This window comes from Cavia porcellus, unplaced genomic scaffold (assembly GCF_034190915.1).
Source record: "Cavia porcellus strain 051 isolate PalLab524CR breed Dunkin Hartley unplaced genomic scaffold, mCavPor4.1 scaffold_10, whole genome shotgun sequence".
Lineage (NCBI taxonomy): Eukaryota > Metazoa > Chordata > Mammalia > Rodentia > Caviidae > Cavia > Cavia porcellus.
The window spans coordinates 69409632-69427665 of record NW_026947493.1 but is presented as its reverse complement, the minus strand read 5'-3'; the positions used below and the strand labels follow the sequence as shown (position 1 = coordinate 69427665).

Below are 18034 nucleotides of genomic sequence, written 5' to 3'. Positions count from 1 at the left end.
GGAGGAAGCTTCTCCTGTGATGTGAAGAGTAAGATGCAGAATAGGCCAAACAAGACCACACTTCCCAGGGCTGGCAGGTGGGCAGAGGGGAAGATGAAGAACGGGGTTTTGGAGGCTGTGGTTTTGCAGAGGAGGTTTTCACAGGCCAGAGCGGAAGAGGGGAGGGGTACAGAGCAGCAGAGAGTGGCCAGAGGGACAAGGAAGAAATGTTGAAAGCAATGGCCTTGGCAAGAAAATATTAAGTGACAAGGGAAGAAGTCAATGTGACGTCTAGCTCTGGATGACAACCATATGAGAAACACGTGCACCAAAATAAAGGAGAAGGGCGTCCACAAAGGCAAGAAATAGTGTAGTAGTAAATATTTGTGAAATGATTTTCATTTCATCTCAATTTTCTATTATGTTGTTAACCTGTTCAATGGTAATTTAAAAACAAGCTAAAGGCAGAGAGGAAGAAAATATAAAGCACCTGCAAATCTCAGACAGAACTTACTACTCATGAGACTAACATGGAGACACAAGTAAGGATTGGGAGAGAGCCAGAAGCATCCCTGGAGAGGTCAAGGGGAGAGAGGCCAAAAGGCCAGGGATTAAGAGTGCAGACACTGGAGCAGTGTGACCTCCAGCCTCAGTTTCCCTGCCTGTAACAGGGATGACATGGCACTGAGGAGTGTCATGAAGATTAAAGGAAACAAAGTCTGTAAGAGTCTTGGAAGCAGGTTGCTCGTTGTGGGTGTTTGTCGTTACCTGCGGGAGGCCAGGGTTCAGACTTTAGGAAACTGCAGGACTGAAGGAAGTAGACAGAAAAGAGGGCTCTGCAGACTCTCAGAGAGGGGTTCTGCAGGGAGAGAAGAAGAAAAAGCAAATAGAAGAAGGGGAAAGGGAGGGATAGGAAGAGACAATACACACAAAAAGTTCCATGGGGGTGGAGGAAGTCATCTGGGACCAAACCCTAAGGACAAGGTGGGGGTCAAGGAAGGAGACAGAGATGCTGGCTGCATGATGAGTGCTTGGATGGGAAGAGCTCTGGACTTGGGGCCCAGCTTGGGTGCTGCCCCTGGCTCGGTACTTCTTGGTTAAGTGACCTTGGAAAAGTCACGTTATCTCTTTGGATCTAATTTTTTTTTTCCATCCACGAAAGTGAGGAGAGTGAAGCCAATCTCCCAGCATTGCGACGATCCGAAGAGGACATTTATGGCTGGTGCTTGCGTCTGCTGAAAATACGCAGAGGAACTCTGCAGTCTCCAGCAGTCCAGGGCACAGAGCATCGCGCGAGGAAGCAGCCTCGGCCGGCCGTGAGGTCTTCTGCGTTTAGGCCCCCAAAACTCGAGCGAGGCAGTGGGCGGAGAAGACAGCCACAGTGAATCTGGGGACAGATAAAGGAAACTCGTGACCGGGCGAGGCTGGGCTGAAGAGAAACAGATTGGGGTAGAGCTGCAAAGGGAGGGAGGGGTCCCCTGGAAGGGGAAGAAGAGGTGGGGAGCAGGGAGCTGGGAGGGCAGCGCGAGGCGAGAGCAGGCTGGGGAAGGAGCGTTTGGAATGCAGGAGGAACTTGGGGAAGGAGAAAGTCCTGAGGACCGGAGGGAAAGGAGAGGGGGAAATGGGGGTGCAGTGCAGGCGGGGGAGGCCGCGAGAGGCGACAGGAGCCCGCGAGCAGGCGGAGAGGAGCGGTGGTGGCCGAAGCCAGCGTCAGACGAGGTTGGGGACCGCGGGGCGAGAGGCTGGGGCCTGCAGGGGCGCGCAGCAGCTTTTAGCATCGCTGAAACTCCAAAGACGCGTGGCCTCTGCCTGACCTCGAGGGTCGGGGGGAGTGCCTGTCTTTGTGCAGCGCGGTACCCCACAGAGAGAACGGGCCGAGCCGAGCTGGCCCCGGGGAGGCTTCCCGGGCCCCGGGCTGGCCCCGAGGGGCACAAACCGCCGACCTGACGGTTGGGGCGGAGGAGAGAAGGTGCCACCGCCCGGAGCTGCGGCCAGGGCGCGGACACCCGGCCGTCCGCGGGGGGCGCCGCCGCTTCCTGCCCAGTGCGGGGGTCGGGGCGCGCCTGCGGGGCGCGGGTGGGGGACACACGGGTGGGGGACACCCAGGTGGGGGACCCCCGGGTGGGGACCCCGACCCCGCGCCGCCCCGATCGGCGCTCGGGTGCGCGCTGCGCTCCCCGCCCGCAACTCCGCGCGCGCCCCGCGGGGGCGCTGCGCCCTCCCGCCGCCCGCCGCCCGCAGCCCGCTGCCCACACCTCGGCCCGCACCGCCCGGCCGCCTCCCTCCCTCCGCCCCCTCCCCTCCCCTGCCGGCGAGGGGCGGGAGGGGGCGTGGCGGCCCGGGGTTGTGTGGCTGGGACCCGGCTCCCCGCACTCGGAGTCCGCGCGAGGAGCCGGGCCCCGGCCGCTGTCCAGCCGCTCCGCGCCCCGCGCGGCCGCCGCGCGCCATGGATACTCCGCGGGTGCTGCTCTCGGCCGTCTTCCTCATCAGCTTCCTGTGGGATCTGCCCGGCTTCCAGCAGGCTTCCATCGCCTCCTCGTCCTCCTCGTCCTCCTCGTCCGTCGAGCTGGGCTCCACCAAAAGCGTGAGGAGCCGCAAGGAAGGGAAGGTGCCGAGGGAGAGCGCGGCGGGCCGGGCGCCCCAGGAGCGCCGGGAGCCCCAGCCCGGGCGGCCGCGGGACGAGCCCGGGGCTCAGGAGCCGGCCGGCCGGGCACCTCGCGTGGTGCCCCACGAGTACATGCTGTCCATCTACAGGACTTACTCCATCGCCGAGAGGCTGGGCATCAACGCCAGCTTCTTCCAGTCTTCCAAGTCGGCGAACACGATCACGAGCTTTGTGGACCGGGGACTGGGTGAGTGGCCAGGGCAGCCGGCTCGCCTGCTGGAGCTCCGCAGCCAGAGCGTGGCTCCAGCTCCCGGCAGGAGCTGCGGCTGTGAATTCCCTTCCCGCTCTGGACACTTCGCCTTCTTCTTTTTCTTAAACTGTTTTTTTCAGGCCCCAGTAAGTTTCCGAATGCGGCTGCAGATGTTGCTTCAATCTGCAAGCCTACTTTTTTCCTTCTTTCCCTTCCCCTTCCTTCCTCCTTTCCTTTCTTCTTTCCTTCTGTCTCTCTCTGTCTCGTCCGTGGTGGCCGAGGGTCCGCTAGCTAGTGGAGAAAGCTTAGAGGAAGAGGAGTGGAAGGCAGACGATCAGGGTGGAGAGTGGTCAGGTCGAGGACCGGTGCAGCGGGCGTCTGGGGTCTGGGTTATGCGGGATGCGGGTCCAAGGCCTGAGCCAGCAGGGTAAGCAGCCTGGCCGCCGGGCATGCGTGAGCGCTGGGCAGCCCCGTCTCTCCGGGAAAAGCCAAGCAAGTTAGCCAGGCTGCCCAGGGGGCGAGGCTGTCAGTGCCATCGGCAACATTCGGTGCCCATGCAGGGTGTGTGCATCATCTGCCCAGTGAGTGCCTGGCATACTCTATTTTTTGTTTTTCCTCCAGCACCTCAGAGTTGGTGTCTCAGAGGTCACAGCCTGAGTCGTTTTCCCACAAACAGGTGGACGGGGCAAGGCTAGCTAGGTCAGCCTTTTGGTCCTTGGTGCACAGAGTGCCTGCGTGCTGGCACCCCTGCATTGGGCCACCCCTCGCTCCCCTCTGCCTAGCGGGTGTAGTGTGGCTGTCTGCGTGAACCCCTCTCCAGTCCTGCCACCACAGCTAGTCTGCATCATGGCCGGTGACCTCGAGGAACCTCCCTCCTCTTTCCTCCAGCCTTAGAAGTTGGGGAGAGGGTTCCAAAAGAGGAGAGAGGAGCAGGGATGCCTAAGAAAGCGGAAAAAGAGGGATAGGGAGGAACAGGAGGGAGGACCGTGTGGAGAAGGAAGGAGATCAAAGAGAGGCAGCTCTCCGTCCTCCCCAGACTCAGCTCCTCCACTCGGACGTTTCCTGATCTTCCACTTCAGTTCAGTGAAAGTGGGAATGTGCCCGGAAATCTGGCAGCGCTGGGGTTGTGCAGAGGAGGCTGCCTTGCATGCTCATGCCTTCGCCAAGTGTTTCAGAGGCGGTAGCAGGTCCCGTTCTCAGTCCCTCAGCCTTGCTTTCTCCTTCCTGGGCCAAGGTCCTGCCGGAGCTCATCCTGCCAGCGCAGCAGCTGGAGGTCAGCGGGTTATGAGCTGCTGAAAGGTCCCGACAGCAAATTAATGCCAGGTATTTTATGATGTTTTTAGGACCACTAAAGTCATCTTTGCAAAGGCACGTGGCTGCTTCTTAGTGCTGCAACTATGTCCTCGCCTAGGGGTGGCACCCTCTTGCTCCAACCTTGCCAGAACTGTCTCCTGTCCCTCAGCCATCCATTGGCCTTGCACCTTTCCTGCTGCCTTCACCAAAGGGAGCCTCAGGAAGCCCAGAGGACAGTGCTCAGGGGTCCTTTCCTAAAGGGCAAATCCGGAGGCCTAGGCTGGCTGGTGGTGGGAGCTCATTTTCTTTTCCCAGGAAGTGGCCAGAACCCCCTCCCCAAGCAGGCACCCCTAGCTGGTTCACTGAGCCGCGTGAATTTGGCCTAGGAGCAAGGGATGCTGTGGGCTGCTCCAAGACGTCTGTGGAGGCCCTCAGAATTTAGGCAAGGGGGAGCAGTGTCTTTGAGGGCTCCAGCCGGGTTGCGGAGCTCGCAGCATCCTAAGCTGCCCTGCATGTCCCCCCCACCCCATCCCTGAGCACTGCACCGAGAGTCCCAGAGCATTGGAGGTAGCAGAGGGATTGGCTGAGTGCCCGGGATGGGGGGCTCTGTTCCTGAGCCAAGGTCTCTAGGCCAGCCAGATGGAGATCCAGACGTCCAGCTTCAACTCTAGAGTGGCTGAGGCTGTTGGCGGTCCACAGACTGAGGAGACTCTGCCTGACCACCCGGACCGCAGCTTCAAAGCCAGGTCCCCTCCACACTTCCCAGGTTCCCAGAAAACGCAGAGAAAGTCAGCTAGACACTAGTGCAGCTGACCCTAGTGCGGCTCGAGGGAGAGAGTGGGGAGCCGCCTGCGGGAGGGGTGAGTAGAGGAGGGGGTGCGTTTCTGGCTACAGCCCCAGCTTGATAAAGGGAAAGCCTCACTTTCCCTCTCACTGATTTTGATTTGATGTGTCACGGGCGGTGACCTCGGGCTGGACCTTCCGGGGCTTGCTTAGCATCGGGCCCCTGATTGGAGTGTTTCAACTCAGCGATCTAATTGAGGGTTCATGTCATAACACATCAAACGCTGTCTAGTCTCCCGTGATGGAAGGGACCCGCTAGCCGCACATCCCTAGCGCCTGGCAGGGACTTCCGCCCCGCTCACGTGGAAGTTCTTTACCGCGCCAAACCCTGAACGTCCCCTCCCCCAGCCCATCTCCGAGATGGCGGGGCAACCAGGACAGAGCAGAGGCCAGCAAGGAGCTGGGCCAGTAGTGCTAACTCGGTGCCTTGCCCCGGGGACGTTTAAGTCGCTGATGACAGCCGTGAGCTGGGCACAGGGGAGCTAGGACTGCTCTAAGGGGAGGAGCAAAGGAGAAAGCAGGAGCCTTCAGCCAAAGTAGAGGACTCAGAGTGGGAGGAACCCTAGATTTAGCTATACCTGAAGCAGGAGTTGGGAGAGGGAACCTGTAGATATTCTCTGTCCAGAGTGAGGGGAGAGCGGTCCAGCACTGGAAACAGCCGGTTCTGTCGCGGTCCCACCCCCTGCCACCTCTCCTAACCCTCCACCAGGTGGTCTCATTGCAAGTGAAATAGCAGATCCTTCCGTTTGGGTTTACTCTGAAATTTAGGGTTAATGCTACTGAACAACATTTATGGAACTTTTACTGTGGGCCAAGTACTGTGCCAAAATCTATGACACGAACTATCTCATTTAATTCTTCAGCCAGTCCCAGAGAAAGTGCTGTAATCACCCCATTTTGTAGGTGAACTAGGAAGCCAGACGGGTTAAGCAAGTTGTTCAAGGTTACGCAGCTATAATATTATGAGCTATAAAACTCATAATATTCTAGACCTTCAGGCTAATCAAGTGCACAATGGGGGATAAGATAAGGTTTCTAAAAATGGTGGCAAGAAGTTAAAAAAAGTGAGATTTTCTTCATGGCCTGATAGTCTTCTGTAGTCTCCTAAGATGTACTTAGGAATTTTCGTGGGACTTTGGATTGAAGGGTCAGAATTTGTGTTGTGCTGGCACCTTCCTGTGCTTACTCTGGCAGAGGCACCAATTACCTTACCCCGATCTTTCAAAATGTCATCATATCGTGCTTTAAATATCCATAAAGAGGAAGAAGCGTATGTGGGCGAAATTGTAAGATTTGAGTCGATTGGATTAGATATTGCAAAGATGCAGCCAGCTCCTAAAATCTTTCACTGAAAGGCCACTGATCCTGGAGCCCTGCACTCCCAGCTCTGGGAGCTGGGGACAGGGGACAATTTGAACCTCTGTGAATTCTTTTGGGCTGAGGGGAGGAGGGAGGAGGGATAGAGAAAGGCCAGGAGAATAAGAGAATGAGGCAGCCCACTAGAGGAAGGAGGCTCAGGAAGGAGCCATAGTTTCTGTCCTTTGTGAGAAGCACCATGGAAAGCAAAACCCCCAGAGATGAGAGGCACAGTGAATCTAAGACTCTGCTGTGTGCTAGATTTCCAGAAGACTTTGAAATGAGAATGCTCTGTAAACTGTGTTGTTACAATAGTGTTCCCAGAAAGGGAACAGTAAAGAGAGATAAAATGGAAAAAAAAAAAATAAAACTGAGGTCGAGCATCCTTAAGGAACTTGACACCCTAGAAATGACTCTCGGGAGAGTTTGTTGCTGAGTGTTTTCTGGCTTCTCCCTTTCCTTCTGGGTCTCCATGATCAGGCAGCAGGGCTGGGCTGTGCTGGGGACAGACTGGCTGCTGGGCGGGCATTTGAGGAGTTGCAAAGTTCCCCTGCGATTGAAGTTTGTCTGGTACATCATGTTTATGTAAAACGGTGGGATTCTGGGTGGAACTGGGCCACAGAGTAATGTAATCAACGCAGTGGCGTTTTTGCCCGGGCCCTGTTGTCGTTGGCAAACGGAAAATGAAATATAAGCGGGAAAGTATTTTAATGGGGACGGAGGGAATTCGCAACTGTTAATTATTTGGTGACCTTGTATTCGATTTGTTTGAGTCCCTTATAAAAACACTAATTCAGACCAGACGGCCCAGTGAGGAAGCCGGGCAGAAGGTTCCAATCTAGGCTTTATTTCCCCGGAAAGAGGGAACAGCCTTGCAAAAGGCCGCCTAAGGATTGGAGTGTGTGCGTGAGGGCGTCAGGGCAGGAGTGCGGGTGCAGAGTTTGGGTGGTGGCCCAGGTTCCCGGTCCTCCAGAACTGGGGAACCCAAAGGTCCCCGGCAAAGCTGGAGGAAATGGAGAGGAAGCTTAACCTAGAGGCTCACTGTACCCTTCTGGTTGGAAAGATTCCTACAGGCTAAGGCCATAAACCATCGGCTTGTTAAACACCAGTTATTGTCACCTCCATCCCTAAGGCCTGAAGGGCCGGGTGATAGGGGAAGAGCAGAGGTTCAACACACCCAGTTTTCCGCATGCAGAGGGCAGGTTGCACCAGGGTTCATGACCATCTCTGAGGGACCCTGTGCTTGCTCTCCATGGCTAGGCTCTCAGTCCTCTGGGAGTGCGCCCCGTGGAGTGGCTGGTAGGTGAAGGGGCGGAAAATGTGGTCGAACATGTGTCATTCCTGCACTTGAAGAAAATAAAGTTCACCCAAACCACAGACCCTAACAGGCCTTTGAATTTCACCTTTCAAAGTGAATCAGGACTGGAAGCTCTGTCTACAGAGCAGAGAGCCTGTGTATGGCCTGGACCCTCAGGGAACACTGCTAGAGCCCTAGGGCAACCTGTTTTTTTTTTTTTCTTTCAGTTAGAGTTTTGGGGTGCTGGTACACCTCCTTGGTGGTGACATCTTCGTGGGGCAAGGGCGGGAGGAATGGGATGGAGAGAGATTGTTGCGGGCCTCTAATGACCCCGAGCAAATCAACTGGACTCCTGGGGCTTTCACCTGGGGTGGAAGCCATTAGCTCCATAACGTTTTGGGGGTTGAATAACCGGGGTCCCATGACGCTTTGAGGGGGGCCGGCAGGCAGGCCCGCGCTGAGCTCTGAGGGCTTCAGACGTCCAGCGCTTGCCTGGCTTGACTCCCCTACTTTCACTCCAAACCCCTAGCTGTTGTTTTGGGCTCTAAGATAAAGTGTCTCCAGTTTACTGGAATTAAATTGGCCCTCGTTGGCCCCATGTGTTCCGGGGTCCACCTCCCGGGAGCATCCTAACATGCCGCGGGATGCTGCGCGCTGGGTCCGCTCTGGGCGCGGCAGCCGGCGCGGATCTTGCTCCCGGAGAAGCGCGCGCTGCGCAGCCCGTGGCCGGGCGCGTGGGGGCGGGGCACCGTGCAGGGACCTGCTAGTGGGCGTGCGAGGGAGGGACCTGCTAGTGGGCGTGCAAGGCGGTGCAGGCTGCGCGGGTGGAGAGGGGCAGAAGGCGGGAACAGGGCAGCGCGGACGGGTAGGCACTGGGAGTGGCCGCGAAGGGCATCCCTAAATACCGCAGGCACCACGGGGCATCCTGCTGCTGCTTTACAAAGCTGGCTTCCGGGCAGGCTGGCCCAGCCCCTACTCCACTTTCTGGCGCGCTACAGCTTTGTTCCTAAGGACGGGAGATAGAAAAATGCTAGATTACGGTCCATACTAACACCAAGAATCTCACTTCGCAATGTTGTTCGTTAAGTCTGGCCGAGATCAACCTCTCAGAGGGGGGTTGCAGTGATCCCTTCTTTAGAATCTGGACCCAGTCCAGCATTTAAAGACCTTATCACTATGTTCTGTCTTGGGCAGCACCGCCGATGGTGAGAACCCAATATTCTGCCCACGAGTACCTGCAGATTTGAATTCTTGTCTCCACCTGCAACCTCAGTACTGGTTCGGAGGAGAAACCGCTTAAAATGGGCACTTCTGCTTTTGATCAGAGCTCTCCAGCCTAGCGGTAGGATCAAGTTCCAGCCCTCACCAGTACCAGCACCTGAGCTCTTTCCCCAGCTCACTTCCTAGAGGCTGTCTGTGGCCTTCCTCGGCTCCCTGGAGACCCTTCTTGTTAGCAGTGAAGAGAAGACCACCCCCAGCAAGCCAGCCTGATGCAGGCACAGCGCACGCACGCACGGGGCTCCAGGGAAAGAGCTGTAACCTGGGCCCCCTGGTGCAGGCTGCAGGCTCACTGTGCACAGATGGGAGACAGGGTTTGGTGCCAGCTTCAGTTTAGTTTAGTTGTGTCCTTGATCTTGGCTGGTCTCTGGCTCTTCAGCCTCCATCTGCAAAGGCTATTGTTCTTGGTCATGAGTATTTTCACCAAGTGCAGGCAGACTACTTTGTCAGTGAATCTGTTTAGTACTCTAGAGACAAAAGGAGGCCCAGGAATCAGGGCCCTTGAGGTTACCCTTCCAAAGGCTGTGCTGAGGCTCCAGGGCCCAGCTCCCTTAGCTACTGTTTTCAAGCTGGTGAGAAGAGGTTCGTTTTCTTTCCTCTTTCCAGAGCTTCCCTCCTTTGCTCTATGCTCAGCCAGAGCTTGCTGTGCTGACACTGGATTTCTCTGTGGGATCCAGACTCATTTAATCCATGGGGTTTACAAGGCCTAGGCTCAGCTCCACAAGGAAAACAGATTCACAAGGTCAGAGAAAAAGAGAGGGGTGGACTCTCCTTGGGCCCTTCATTTTTTTGCAAAGAGAAAAGAAGCTGAGGAAAAAGCAGGGCATGCATTGGGGAAGGCACTGGGAAACTAAGTCACACTGGGCCAGTGGGTGCGCAGGGAGGAGGGCCGGGCTGGCTGCAGACCTACCAAGTCATCTTCCAGTTAGAAAGCAGGGCATTGGTTTCAGCACCCTGTTCCCTCCAACATAGTCAGATGAAGATACTACTACTCTCCACCCAGGACCTGCTCTGCAGACAGGCCAGGCCCCAAAAAGTGTGTCAAAGGCCAGAGGGAGGAAACCCCAGGCCTCCCAAGAGTGCCCCCAGGCAGCCAGGGAATTTTATGGATTAGTACATGGGCTAGCACTGCTTGCTTCCCACACTCTGAAGAGGGCGCAATCCTTGATGAGATTGGGGTCTTGGGGTTGGGGGTTTTGGTCACCTGGCATTGCAGAAGGGACAGCTAAGTCAGCAATGGCAGCACAGGGCTGAGAAGGATCATGATAATAGCGGTGAGGCTATGGTGCCGATGAGCCCTGACCCTCATTGGAGCCTCAGAGGAGCAGGAACTACAGGCCTTGCTGCTTTCTTTACCCATAGCACCCAGCAGTGCTTTTTCTCCTCAAGGGAGGACAAAGGCTAGACCTTATCTCTTCAAGAAGGTCAGGAGGAGGACAGGAAACCTGCCCCCAGCAGGATGCAGGTGATTATAGTAACATTAACTGCATTTTTTTAGGAGTGTCTGCATTTTGCACTGCCTATGTCCCTTCATTCTACCTCGAAAGGTAAAACTGAACTCCCTTTACAGATGGCGTATATGATGCTAGGGAAGATTATATGACTCAGCCCACCCAAGGTCACCCAGCCACTCAGTCACATCAGGGGTAAAATTCATGTCTGTTGGAGTCTGTGTTCCTATGCTTAGTCCACATTTTCATGAGTGACATTGTTATAACATCTTCAGAACTGCCCACGCCTTATCTCATTTGCCCCCTTCAGTGGCTCTGTGAGCTGGTGTTATTATATGCATTTTATAGGTAAGAAATGTAACGCTGTCTCTTACTGATTGCAAGACATCAGACAAGATACATCTTAGAGCTTCAGTTTACTCTTTTATAAATACATTTAACGGTGGGGCCATCATAGCTGGATGCTTGTGGTAAGGATTTAGTGAGAGGCCATTGGGCTCTGAGCAGCTGCCTGGCAAGCACTGGTAAGGTAGGGGTGAGGCAAGGCTTAACTGCGAAGATCTAGAGATTTTTCCTTTGCAAAAATGGGTGGTTATCCTAGGCCTCCCCACTTCTGCCCACAGGATGGAAGTGGGATAGCCCACTTTCCCCTGGACTTTCTGAGCCATTGTTTCATTCACAGTCTTGCCTCTGGAGGACTTGGGTGGGAGACATGGTTAGGGTCCTGCAGTAAATAGGTCAGATCTCCACAGTGATCTGGCCAGTAGCCATCTGGGATCACCATGAAATCAAAGGACTGGAGCCCAGAGTCTGTGGGAGAGGGCCCTGCTGGTCAGGAGACCTGGAGCTTTTGGGAGCACCCCTGGGACTGTTGAGTGACAGGCCCTTCAAGAGGGATCTCAAACTCTGTGTGTATCCCAGGGATGTCTTAGAACATGCAGGACTGTCTTAGAAAATGCCTTCCTGCAAAGGCAATTTTGGGGTTTGGGAAATCCCCTGCAGGGTGGCCCAAGTAAGCAGCCTGCTGGTTTGTGTGTTCCTCCCCTCGCCACCCATCTAGTCTCAGGATCCCAGGCACTGGGCCTTTGGCATCTTGGGCATCTCTTCCTTTTTGCTCTGATACTTGCTTTTCTGAATTCTTCCAGTGCCTTTAGCCTTCTAAGCCAGTTTCTGTGTTCCAAATAGGCACAACAGTGTCTACTTGCAAGTAATTTCTTTGTTCCTTTTCTTAATTAAATTTTTTTTTTGTCTTTTTCCTTTTTGTCGGTACCGGGGATCGAACTCACGACTGCCTGCTTGCAAGGCAGGCGCTTATGCCGCTGAGCTAAATCTCCAGCCCCCTTAAATTTTTGTCTTTTTAACTTCTGTTCATTATAACCAGTTGAAATGTTGCACTCTTTGACTAACCTCTCCCATCTATTTATTTCAATAAATTCAATATCCGAGGTATACGTGCATAACGCTATGTGTACCGAAGTGTATGAGCAAGGAGCTCACAGCCTTTAGCCAACGTGCTGACCTACTTAGGAAGGGTTTCCTTAGATTTGCCAGCGATTTCTTCCTTCTCACCTTTCTCTCCTCATCCTCCTCCACCCACTTCCCAGGGAAAGAAGATAAAGACAAAGAATCTAGCAATTGTAACTTGAAAGGGTCATGGTTCCACTACTAGCAAACACTGAATTAGCTGGGGTGTAAGACACACTATTGCAAATTAGGGAGGTGCAATTTAAAAGCAAAATGAAAAGCTCCATGATAGGTTACAGATCATTTTTAACTTAAAAGCCTAGCACTTAGGTTCCATTTTCAGGATGTAGGAAAGGGTCTTGGATTTTGAAATGAGAAGTGCACATTCCTAGCCAAGGAATGGGAATCATTTGATGTCACCAACCCTATTTATAGAGGACATAATGGAAAGAAGACTTGTGCCAGGTAGTGGAAAGGACCAGTGTTCTCCCCACAGAGATCCCGTGGCAGACTGGTGAGGCTTTGTGATGCCAGATCAGCAGGCAAAGTCTGCCTGGTCACAGTGCATGGTGGCATATACATGTGCCAGGCTGAGCTCTTCCGGGCCATTTCTGAGATGCATGACTCCAAAGCAGGTCCAGACAGGCAGGGAACGTGATCTGTGGAGAGCTGTAGGGGCCATCCACTTTCTTGGACTCTCTGTTTAGGGACTACAAGTTCTGGACACCCAAGGAGAGGGTGTGTAGATTGAAAGGGTTAAGAAAATGTGAGGATAGCTTTGAGAGCCAGGAAAGAGCTGGAGAGAGAGAGCTCCTTGGGCCTGGTGCTTTTGAGTAACTTATTTTATCTTTCTTCCAGTACTGCACTTCCTTGTACAATGGGAGTTTAGCAGAGTTTAGCAGACATGTCTGCCTCCACTAGTGGTTCTCAAAGTGTTAATCCTATACTAGTACAATCAGCATCCCCTGGGAACTTACTACAAACACCCTTCAAATCTCCAGGGTCTGAGGGAATTTGCATTTCTAACAAGTTCCCATTTATGCTGCAGATCTGGAGACCACTGCAGGTTTAGTGACATTGAAGATCACTGTCTTAGAATGACCTCCAGGTAGCTGGGCCACAGCAATCTTGCCCAATACCCCTGAACCTATTTCAGGGCCTGGATGTGTCTTGATTAGGTCTTTTCCCCCACCAGTGAGGTATGTGTACACTGTGGGCTAGAATGTCCACATGCATGCAAGTGAGGCCCTGTGGGGAGAGAAGGGAGCAGAATGGAATCTGAAGGCCTTATTGTATTTTTCCTTGAATTCTGGAAAGGGTAAGAGTTGCCTGGTTATCAGCAGAATCAGCAGCGGTCTTTTTCTGCAGGTGCTTGCCTCAGTTTTGACTTGCTGTGGAAGCTAACCTTTTACTAGCCCACACTGAAGAAAAAGGAGGAGGAGGTGGAAGAGGAGGAAAGCAAAGGCAGGCTGATTTCTCCATGTTGCATGAAAAAGAAATGAATATTCTTTATCCATGCCTAATGCTTTTCAGCCAGTGACACACTGTCTCAGGAGTTATGGAGGCAGAAATGGAACTGATATCCTAAGGGAGCCCAGGCTTATTCCTAGAAAGCCTTGCATATAGTTTGGACTGCTGTTCCATTTCCCTTAAACACCAGTCTGGTATCTGGACTACAATAGTGAGACAATGGAGATGAGAGGCTAAATTCTTCAATTCTGAATCTATATATATTGCATTCTGGATTTTGGCCTCACCATTTACTGGCTGTCTGATTGGGAGTTAACTTATTTTCTCCAAGTCTTGGTTTTCCCATCTGCAAAATGGGAACAACAAGAGTTTCTACCTACCTTGCAAAACTGTTGTGAGCATGTGGATAAAGTAAAGGTTACAACTGAGTCTACCCTCACAACATTAGTGCAGCAAATGCCCAAGGCTTGTCCCTCTCATCACATGCTTTGTTCTTTGAAGACCAAGACATCTATGTGCTACCTGAGCAGAATCAGACTCCAGTGTCCAGTAAGAATGAGAAGCAAATGGGCTGAATTCTCCCTGATTTCATGACCCTGGTTAGTTTGAAGGTCTTGGCTTCCATAAATCAACTGCCTGCAGCGGCTTTTCCCTTTTCCCCTCTCTAACCCTTTCGAGGCTCCCTCTCAGGTCAGGGCATGTGTGTTAGAAGGGCAGCCAGCCCTGCGGTCAGCACCAAGCACCTACTGGCCAGAGTGGCTGAGGCTCCAAAGCCCTTGCCCTGGGGCTACATCTGGACAGGCTGGGACGGTCGGGCCTGGGACCCAGTGACACTTTTACTATTAAAATCCACCCGAGCTTTACTAGCTCCTGGGGAAAGCTGGGGGCTTTGGGGATTTTTGTATTTGCTGGGTTGTAAATATTTTATGGGAAAGCAGCCCAGGAAAATCTGGTTAGCTTTCCGCCTTGCACACTGAAGTGGGGTTGGCTTCATGCACTAATGTGTCAAAAAGGAAAAAAAAAAGTTCAGTTTTGCCTTGGTCCTGAAGAATTTGCCATGGGTTTTAAAAGCCTGCTACCCTCTGTGAGTCTCTCATTTCTTTTTTCCTCACTTATAAACAAACAAACCAATGAGAATTTCAATGTGTGTGTGTGTGTGTGTGTGTGTGTGTGTGTGTGTGTGCAAATGTCTGTGGCGAAGGCTTTCTACTTCCAGGTGTGTCTATTTCTCATTGATGGCAGGCTCTCCTCTTTTATTTCGTGCGAAGGTGGAAGATAAGGAAAGAATTGTCATAAAGTGCTCTTCACTCTGCCCAAATGCCTCAGCAAAACTGCCCAGGGGAGCAACGTGGTCATAGGCCAGGGGCTCTCCAGTTTTCCTGCACCCTTAAATCATTTCAGAGCCTTACATATTGAGTTAATTCAGTGAAGTCAGCTGGTAGTTTTTAAATTTTCAGAAGATGCTGATGGGCAGCTAGATTGAGAATCCCTGCTATAGAGTACCCCACCCAGATCAGTGCTGACTCTAGGTGGGCCCGGGCTCTAGGTGCCTCTTCCTAGCCCCTAGTTGTGGGGCAAGACTGACCAATAAGCAAAGAAATGCAAACACGGACAATTACGGATAATCCTAAATGCTGGAGAGTAAATAACCCAGGGCGGGGCCTGTGCTCGGGACCAAGGGAGGCTGCTTAGAGATCAGGGTGGTCTGCAATGGCCTCTCAGAGGAGATGGTGACATTGAAACGTGTATGGAGAGAATGAGCCAGCAGAGAAGGGGTCTGGCGAAAGCAGCTCAGCCAGAGTCCTGACCACAAAGGGCGTGTTAGTGGTTCCACAGCCTCTTGGTGGGGGTCACCCGGGAGGCCGCGGCCGCTGCGGCAGCCACCGCCCTCTGCCCTCTGCCCCGGAGTCCGAGGCTGACCCCGAGGAGGAGGGGGCCTGCCCGGTGTGGGCCGGAGCACTGGCTGGGCTGGGAGCCCTGGGGTGGTCAGACCCCTTGCCCCCTCCCGCCCTCTTCCTCCCAGGGCGGCCGGACAGCACCCGGCTGATCTCCCCCTAAGTGAAACTGACTGTAATTATTTTTTATCTCGCAGACGATCTCTCACACACTCCTCTCCGGAGACAGAAGTATTTGTTTGATGTGTCCACGCTTTCAGACAGAGAAGAGCTGGTGGGCGCGGAGCTGCGGCTCTACCGCCAGGCGCCCGCTGCGCCCTGGAGGCCACCGACCGGGCCGCTGCGCGTGCAGCTGTCGCGCTGCCTGTCGCCAGAGCTGCTGGACGCGCGCACCCTGGACCCGCAGGGGGCGCCCCCCGCCGGCTGGGAAGTCTTCGACGTGTGGCGCGTTCTGCGCCACCATCCCGGGCAGCAGCTGTGCTTGGAGCTGCGGGTCGCGGGGGTCCAGCCGGACGCCGAGGAGATCCAGGCGCACCCGCGGGGACCCCAGCAGCCGCCGCCTCCGGACCTGCGGAGTCTGGGCTTCGGCCGGAGGGTGCGCGCCCCGCAGGAGCGCGCCCTGCTCGTGGTATTCACCCGATCGCAGCGCAAGAACCTGTTCGCCGAGATGCGCGAGCAGCTGGGCTCGGCCGAGACTGCGGGCCCCGAGGGGTCCTGGCCGCCGCCGTCGGGCGCCCCGGATGCCGGGCCGTGGCTGCCCTCGTCCGGCCGGCGACGACGGCGCACGGCTTTCGCCAGCCGCCACGGCAAGCGGCACGGCAAGAAGTCGAGGCTGCGCTGCAGCAAGAAGCCCCTGCACGTGAACTTCAAGGAGCTGGGCTGGGACGACTGGATCATCGCGCCGCTGGAGTACGAGGCCTATCACTGCGAGGGCGTGTGCGACTTCCCGCTGCGCTCGCACCTGGAGCCCACCAACCACGCCATCATCCAGACGCTGATGAACTCCATGGATCCCGGCTCCACGCCGCCCAGCTGTTGCGTGCCCACTAAATTGACTCCCATCAGCATCCTGTACATCGACGCGGGCAACAACGTGGTCTACAAGCAGTACGAGGACATGGTGGTGGAGTCCTGCGGCTGCAGGTAGCGGTTCCTTCCCCGCCGCCTTGGCCCCGGACCGCAGGGAGGCCTGACTGCAGCGAGGCGAGGAGGGGAGCGGGCCTTGGAGAGGCTGAGGGGGGTGGGGGGCGGTGGCGGCCTGGACGGGAGTGCGGGTGGGAGAGGAGGGGCACAGCCGGCCCGGACCCTCCACCTGCCAGCCGGCCCCGGGAGGTGCGGATCCGCGCTCTGCCTGGACAGCCCCGAGCGACAAGAGGAGGATGTCTTTCGTCCCCCCCCCCCCGCCTTTATTATTATTGTGGCTTTGGATTTCTTTGTGTGACTCACAGGTTTTGATGGGAGGTGGGGGAAGGGAGACGCATACCTGTTTCTCAACTACTCCATGAACTGGAAAAAAAAAAAGCTTAAAAAGGGAAACAATGTGGGAGGAAAAAAAATCAATCAGCACATGTTGGCCTGGTTGTTTCCACTTCTGTAAGAAGGTGGGATCCTCGCAGCCCTGTCACAGCCCCTGTCTCACGACTGGCAGGGAGTGTCAGCGCATGAACAGGGAAGCCCGCAAGGGTCCCGCGTTTGACGCTTTTGGGAGAGGTGGGCCGGGCCCTGCCCCTCATCCGTGTGTTCCCAGGACTTACCACCTCTGCCCTGGCTTCTCCGGAGGGCTCCCATCTCTCCAACCTTCACTGTGGCTTTTTCTGGTGGGGGAAAAGGGAGTTGGTATGGATGGAGAGCCTGCGGAGCCCCCTGGAGGATAATAAGAACCCGCAAGGTTACCTCTGACAGGCTGCGGTGGCCCAGGCTGCAGGGAGCCCACCCCGAAGCTCTGAGTTGTCTGTTTCTAATTGCTTTCTTTCAACAGATTTTGTCAAAATTAAAACATCTCCTTCTAAGGGGATGGTGATTTTCTAATTTTAAAAAAATGGATAGAAGTGGGGAACTATTTAATTAAGGGAAGAGGTATAGACCTAAGAGGGAAAAAGGATCCAAGAAGTAGAGAGCCACAAGGGCAGGGGAGGACGGGCGGGGGCGGGGTGGGGTGGGGGAGACCCCAGCGGGAAGAAGGGGAGGGAGGGGCAGGCCCGGCCCTTGTCTCTGAAGTCTCTGAACATCTATGTTGCCTCCCGTCTCTCTGACATTCCTGAAAGATTACCAGTCAGCAATAGCCCAGGGCTCCCCCTAAAGAATTGTTTTAGATTGTAATTACTGGTTAGGCCATGTTTTTAAAACTTAGTAATGAGAAACTGTGAAAAGAGCCAAGTGTTACACTGAGCTTGGGGTAGAGAATGGGGAATGGGTAGCAAGCAAAGAGCAGGGGTGGAACCATCTAGAAGGAGAGAGAGAGAGAGAGAGAGAGAGAGAGCCAGAGCCAGAATATCCAAATTTGAAATGTCCATTCCCAGGTAGTCAAAAACATGATCTTCCCCCCAGTCTGCAGCAGTGTATTTTCCAGCACTGCCCATGAGGTCCTTTGAAGAAGGAGTCTCCTCCTAGCCTTTGACCATGAAATGGTTTAAACGGGAGACCGGCGCCAACTATTACAAAAAGTTTTTGCTTCATCTTAAGTGGTTTGCTCTATCCCCATCTAAACCTGTTGCTTGTTTGGTTCAGAGAAGTCCAAACTGTCAAAGAAAAAGTGGGAATGATAATAAATGCTAATATAAAAATGCTAAATAAGAAGAAAAAGAGACTTGGCCAGGAGAAATAATTTAAAATGCACATTTGCTTTTGGATGCA

General features: G+C 54.3%; 1 protein-coding gene across 1 annotated transcript; it reads left to right on the top strand.

The window, feature by feature from the left end:
- Positions 1-2263: 2263 nt before the first annotated feature.
- Positions 2264-17331, top strand: Gdf6 (growth differentiation factor 6). The gene is made up of 2 exons (XM_063257588.1): positions 2264-2831; positions 15379-17331. Exons 1-2 carry the CDS (start codon positions 2426-2428, stop codon positions 16326-16328), a joined length of 1356 nt encoding a protein of 451 aa, XP_063113658.1. The 5' UTR covers positions 2264-2425; the 3' UTR covers positions 16329-17331.
- Positions 17332-18034: the final 703 nt, after the last annotated feature.

Excerpts from the sequence above, each read along its gene's own strand:
- Gdf6 (XM_063257588.1), top strand. The coding sequence starts at position 2,426 with ATGGATACTCCGCGGGTGCTGCTCTCGGCCGTCTTCCTCATCAGCTTC. Across the intron at positions 2,832-15,378 it reads CTTTGTGGACCGGGGACTGG|ACGATCTCTCACACACTCCT; the intron begins GTGAGTGGCCAG and ends TTTATCTCGCAG.